This window comes from Carlito syrichta, unplaced genomic scaffold (genome assembly GCF_000164805.1).
Source record: "Carlito syrichta isolate Samal-C Ts95f unplaced genomic scaffold, Tarsius_syrichta-2.0.1 Scaffold287767, whole genome shotgun sequence".
Lineage (NCBI taxonomy): Eukaryota > Metazoa > Chordata > Mammalia > Primates > Tarsiidae > Carlito > Carlito syrichta.
In genome coordinates this window covers 94,143-99,417 of record NW_007231863.1, presented here as the reverse complement: position 1 = coordinate 99,417, position 5,275 = coordinate 94,143, and the positions used below count along the sequence as shown (strand labels likewise).

The 5,275-nt window shown below is 48.8% G+C and overlaps 1 protein-coding gene across 2 annotated transcripts in view; it reads right to left on the bottom strand.

Annotated features, from left to right (window-relative positions):
- Positions 1–1,539: 1,539 nt before the first annotated feature.
- OSR2 (odd-skipped related transciption factor 2) overlaps positions 1,540–5,275 on the bottom strand; it is a 7,679-nt gene continuing 3,943 nt past the window's right edge. Inside the window, exons 2-4 of one of the 2 annotated variants that reach the window (XM_008053000.1) lie at positions 4,067–4,835; positions 2,893–2,992; positions 1,540–2,121 (exon numbers count right to left, since the gene is read on the bottom strand). In XM_008053000.1, coding sequence (XP_008051191.1) covers positions 1,939–2,121; positions 2,893–2,992; positions 4,067–4,722 — 939 coding nt within the window. In that variant the 5' untranslated portion in view covers positions 4,723–4,835 and the 3' untranslated portion in view covers positions 1,540–1,938. The remainder of the gene's footprint in view (positions 2,122–2,892; positions 2,993–4,066; positions 4,836–5,275) is intronic. The other variant, XM_008053001.1, reaches the window with a different exon arrangement.

The window sequence follows — 5,275 nt, the reverse complement described above, 5'->3', positions numbered from 1 at the left end:
CAAGATCTTGAGAGGGCAGGGGGTAGGGAGGTCACTAAGTTAATTCTGTACAAACAAAAGAAAACAAACAACTATTTCATTCCTCTAAATACCACACGCACAGGCACTCCATGCTCCATCCCTGCCCCTTCTCCTCTGGAAGACCTTGGGCTTATCCTCTGCTGGGGAAAGCATTTGTGTGAGTGTTAGACACACAGGCTGTTGAGTGGACCACTTTTTTGGAGAGAATTGATCTCTGGTGAGAAGCAAAGGTGACTTCTGGTCAGCTCCCCAGAGAACAGGGTAAGCAGTGCCTCAGGAACAATTTTTGAAACTTCCTAGTAAGTTGTATTGAGCTAGGCACTGGTGAGAAATTTTGAATCTAGTCCTCAAATCCCTACCTACTCTTCTGGAGGATTCTAAGGTACAAACAGCACGTTGGTTGGTATCACTCTGGAGGCAAAACATGCCATTCCCACACAGATGTACAAATTTTAAAAAATCTGAGAATACCTTTTTCACCCTGTTGTTCAATGTTCAACAGTTTGTGAGAGCCTACTGGGCTACTGGGCCACAGGTTTCTCTGGTGTTCCCCCTTTAAGTCCAATCATTTTCTTTCCAGTTTCCGCCTAGTATTACTGTTTTTATCTCCATCCAAAGCTTTCCACCCAAAATCTTTACTTCAGGGTTGTCATTATGCTATTGTCATGTTCCCTGGGATCCATTTGTGAAAGTTTGAAATACCTCAGAAGGTGATTATATATTTGCCACGAGCTCTATTCATGGAGTAACATGCTCTTCTGGCATTTTCCCGGGGATAAAAGACTAACTAGTGATGAAAACCTTGACAGTAACCTAACTTGGTTTGCTTTGCAGAGAAATTCTAACCTAGAAGAAAGGCTCTCCACCTCTGGAAAGAAGTATTTTGTGCAAAAATAGCTAAGTAGTTTCTCCTTTTCCCTCTTTGCCATCTTCTTGAAAGTTGGATCTTCCTACACTCTTCTGTAGCAGAGTTTTAGACTTCTCCCCTGAAGGCTGGATAAAGCTCTGTCTCTAGTGATAAATCATCGTGTTCAAAGTCTGATGGTAAAAGAAGTTGCCCATCATAAACTGTGAAAACAGGCCAAGGTCGTTTAAAAAATAAAGTGTCAAGAAGCCCACTTCTCTTGTTTGAGTTATGCTCCTTCCCACCCTGTGCTTTCAAGTTGGACAACCATGGAGGTTACATGTTATTAATCATGATTATTATATTGCTTTTATCTGAAGGAATAATGCACAAAAAATTGGAACAGACAAAAGGGGATAAAACCTCAGGGGTATCGATTTTTAATATCTTTGAAAAACAAAGACAGCCCAGTTGTCCAATCTCAAAATGCCCCAGTACAAAAAGGGAAGAAGGACTGAAGTTTCAGTAAGAGAATTCGGAGGAGTCTTAGTTTTATGTCCCAGAGATAAAGAATACCCTTCAATATTTAATTTTTTAGAGGCAGCCCACGCTTTGAGAATCTCGAGGGAAAAAAAAAAACAGAAGTTAAATAGCAGGACACTTTTGCAGGAGTGTTGAAACAAACAAGAAAGAGTTTTATTTTGAAAATACAGACTTTAAAGATAAATTTGGCTTCCATTTTCCATATCTAGGTGCATCCAACAAGATACAAAAACAGACAAAACAACAAAACAAAGACCCACGACATTATGTACAGAGCTCTAAAATGAGCTGTGAATATCTACAAGAAACTAGTATATGCTCTTGGTGAAGGGATGTAGTGTGTGGCTTTCTACAGTTCTCAGTCCTCGAGAAGAAGAGCTAACTCCCTGGAGCTGCAGGTGAGGCTGCAGCAGGGGCAGAGCTGGCTGGGGTCAGTGAAGGGCTGGGGGCGGGACCCCTGGGGTGGGAGACGTGGTGGAGAGGTGTCTGGGGAGGGGAGTAGCGGCGGCAGGGACAGATCCTGGGCTTCTCTAGAAGTCCTGCCGCGGGGTGTGAGTCAGGCTGTGCCTCCGCAGATCACAGTTTCGCCTGAACACTTTGCCGCACTGCTCGCAGCTGTAGGGCTTGATGTCTGTATGGGTGAGAAGGTGAGTTTTCAGATTACTTCTCTGATTAAAGGTTCTTCCACATGTGGGGCATTTGTGTGGAGATTCCTGTTCAGATGTGAAGCAAGCAAAGGATTAATCCTCCACACCACCACTTGCACCCTTCTCAACAGCTTCTGTCTTATCGGTATCATAAGCGTTAACATGACACTCACACGACAACAAAAGAAAGGGACTTGCAGGAACAAATCTGTGCTCCTAATCCTCCAGTCTCTAAAACACACATGCAGGCACACACACGGGGCCTGATGACACTGATAACTGCCGGGGCAGACTCGCGGCCACCGCAGTGGGCCTTGTGATTTCCAGCTCTTCACATTTCATCGCCATGTCACGGGCAGGAAAAGGGGGAAGGAAAAACTAATCCTCTCTTAAGGAACAACATTCTCCCGGGTAATAAGGTTCCTCTTTGCTGGAAAATTAAACTATTCCTCAACGTTCTGAAAGCTACAAATTATGAGGCCCCTGGGAAAGAGAGCGTATGGGATTTCACCATGCCTCTATTATCAAAATTACCTTTATTTCCTCCCAAACACGAAAGCTTTAAATGCAGGGCAGATCAGATGGGAAAAAAATTCTAAAATTAGGAATTACGATAAACAGAGTGGCCTGTTCTTTAAGAAAAATATAAATGTGCCTTCTGTTAAATAGGATTAATTTATGTATTAAAAAAATCAAGAGTGCTTGCTTTTCCCCACCTAGAGAACTAATCTAAATAGAGCCTTTTAAGAGAAAGACCCAGTCGGTTGAGTACTTTTGGTAAAGCAATAATGATAAAACGAACCAGTCACTGTTTTTTAAACAAGAAAACAAACTTACCTGCATGTGTAAAGTTTTGTGAACTGCTAGAGTCCTAGACTGACAAAATCCTTTCCCACACTCCTGACATTTGAAGGGTTTTTCTTTGGAATGGATATACCTGAAAATCAATATAAGGTTTCATTGAAATGGCTTTACGCCAACGGTGGTGAAGGGTTTCTTTTGACAGTCACTCAACAGAAGTAGTGGAGGAACAAAAGAAACAGAATTTCCATTATTTTTGTTTTGGGATTTTTTTTTTTTTCTGTGTAATTCTGTTTATGGTTAACCTCAACTAACAGATTCTTCAAAACATTCACCAGCCTGCCGGTTTTATCTACACTTGATCGCCCTCTCTGGCGTATTCCGGAGCTGGAAATCGCGCAAGTGAGCCCTTCTTGGCCTCTATGGTTTTCTCTGGGATTTAAACCGGCCATATCAGGATGTAAGGCAAGGCCGTGTTTAGGGGGATTGATTTAGCGAATCCTTGAACAGCCAGGGAGGATGGGTACAGAAGTCCTGTCTCAGGAACTGCAGGTAGAGTTCGGAAAAGATATCCTCCCGCCCCCACTCCTGGGCAGTTTTACCCGATGAAAACACTCTCATTAATGTACTTTTTAAATTGCCGTTTCTTAATGCAGAGTTTAGGCCATGGGTGGGGATGGGAGCTGTTTCTAAATCCAGTGACCTCGAGACCCCCTCAAGTACAGCTAAAAAGAAGGGTCCTCATGGCAAGCTCTGGGGCGCACCTGGGGGTGTGGGAAAGGGAGGGAGGAAGCCCAGTAGAGGTGACCCAAGTAAATTTCCAGAAACAGTCCAACCGCAGATAGGACCGGCACCCATCATGGGAAGTACTCCAGGGTCCCTGGGTTTCTCCTGCCTCCAACACCCCAGGCAACCACGAGGAAACAGGATAACCGATCCCAAGACTAAGGCCAATCCACCGGTTCCAGCTGAAGGACTATCACGACCTGATTTCTATCCGGCCCCAGAACCGGGAAAAGCCCTCCCTCATCCTAAACAAGAAAGCAGCAGAGGCCGACTGGGGGAAAGGTAGATGTTGGGAGTTAGCTGGATCTGGCTGCCAGGGTGTTTGGGGGAGTATTCTAGATCAAAGGGTATTTTAGTCACACTTAGAATGTCTATCCCGACAAATTCGCTTTCCCTCTCCCGGCCAACCTCCTTCCCCACTCACCTGTGATCCCGCAGGTGATCTTGCCTCCGAAAGGCCTTGTGGCAGATGTCGCATGTGTACGGCCTCTCGTCCGTGTGGGTCCTCTCGTGGATGAGCAAGTTGTAGGATTTGGTAAAGTGTCTGCCGCAAAACTTGCAGATAAACTCTTTTTTCGTTTTGGAGGGCAACCTCCCTCGGGAGGGCTTTCTGTCTGGAGTCAATTTGCTGAGGCCCGAGATTGGGCTACCCAGCCCCGGGCTCAGCTTGGCCAGGTCTCCCATCTTAGGGGGGTCCTCTTGTGTGGCGGCCACGGCCAAGTTGGCAAAGTCAAAACGAGGCCGGTCCTTGTGCAGGGCTGGCAGGACGTGGGCAATGGCCCCCTGCTTGGGGTGGAAGAGGTGGGTGGTAAAGGGCAGAGCCGGGAAGGGGAAGCGTGCGTCCACGAGGCCCTGCGCCGCCGCCATCTCGGTGATGGTGGAGCGGGTGATCTCGTGCACGTTGGGGTACCCCAGCGTCCAGTGGTTCATGTGCATGGTCTGCACAGCGCTGAGGCCATACAGGCCCTGCAGGTGGTCCACCGCGGCCGGGAAGGTGTTCACCGCCTGCAGGAAGGAGTAATTGGTGAGCTGCAGCGACGGGTGGAGCGGGATGGGCGCGGGCAGGGCCTTGCTTCCCATCTTCCAGGATGCTGCGGGGCGCAGGGGGCCGCCCCTTTCTTCCAGGACTCAGAGGCGGGTGGGCGTGGAGCGCCAGCAAAAACCCAGCGAGACGACGGCCAGTAGAGAAATCCCTAAAAATGACAGGGGAAGAAGAGAGGGAGAGACCGTGACTATTAGCCAAGCCGGCTCCGTCTGCCCTTGGGCGACTGAGCAGGTGACCACACCTTTCTCCTAAGTTGCTCTTCACTCTGCTCGAGACCCCCAACAAACACCTGCCCGGCAAGTCCGCATGGAGGTCAGCCCTGGGCCGTGGCAGGAAGCGGCCCCCGGGCGAGTGGGGCACCCAACCCTTCTGGGCGCCCCCAGGAAGTTCGGGTTCTGGGTACGCCCGGAGCGAAGACTCGGTCCCTGGGCAGGGGTGCTCCTGCGGGGACAGCACCCAGCCCAGTCACCCACCCCCACCCCATCAGGCGATGCTCGGTCAACCGCAACGGCCGGCTCCACACCAACGCCCGCAGGCCGGGCCCGGCCGTTGTCTGTCGCCCAGGCGCCTCGGCGCTCTGGGGAACGG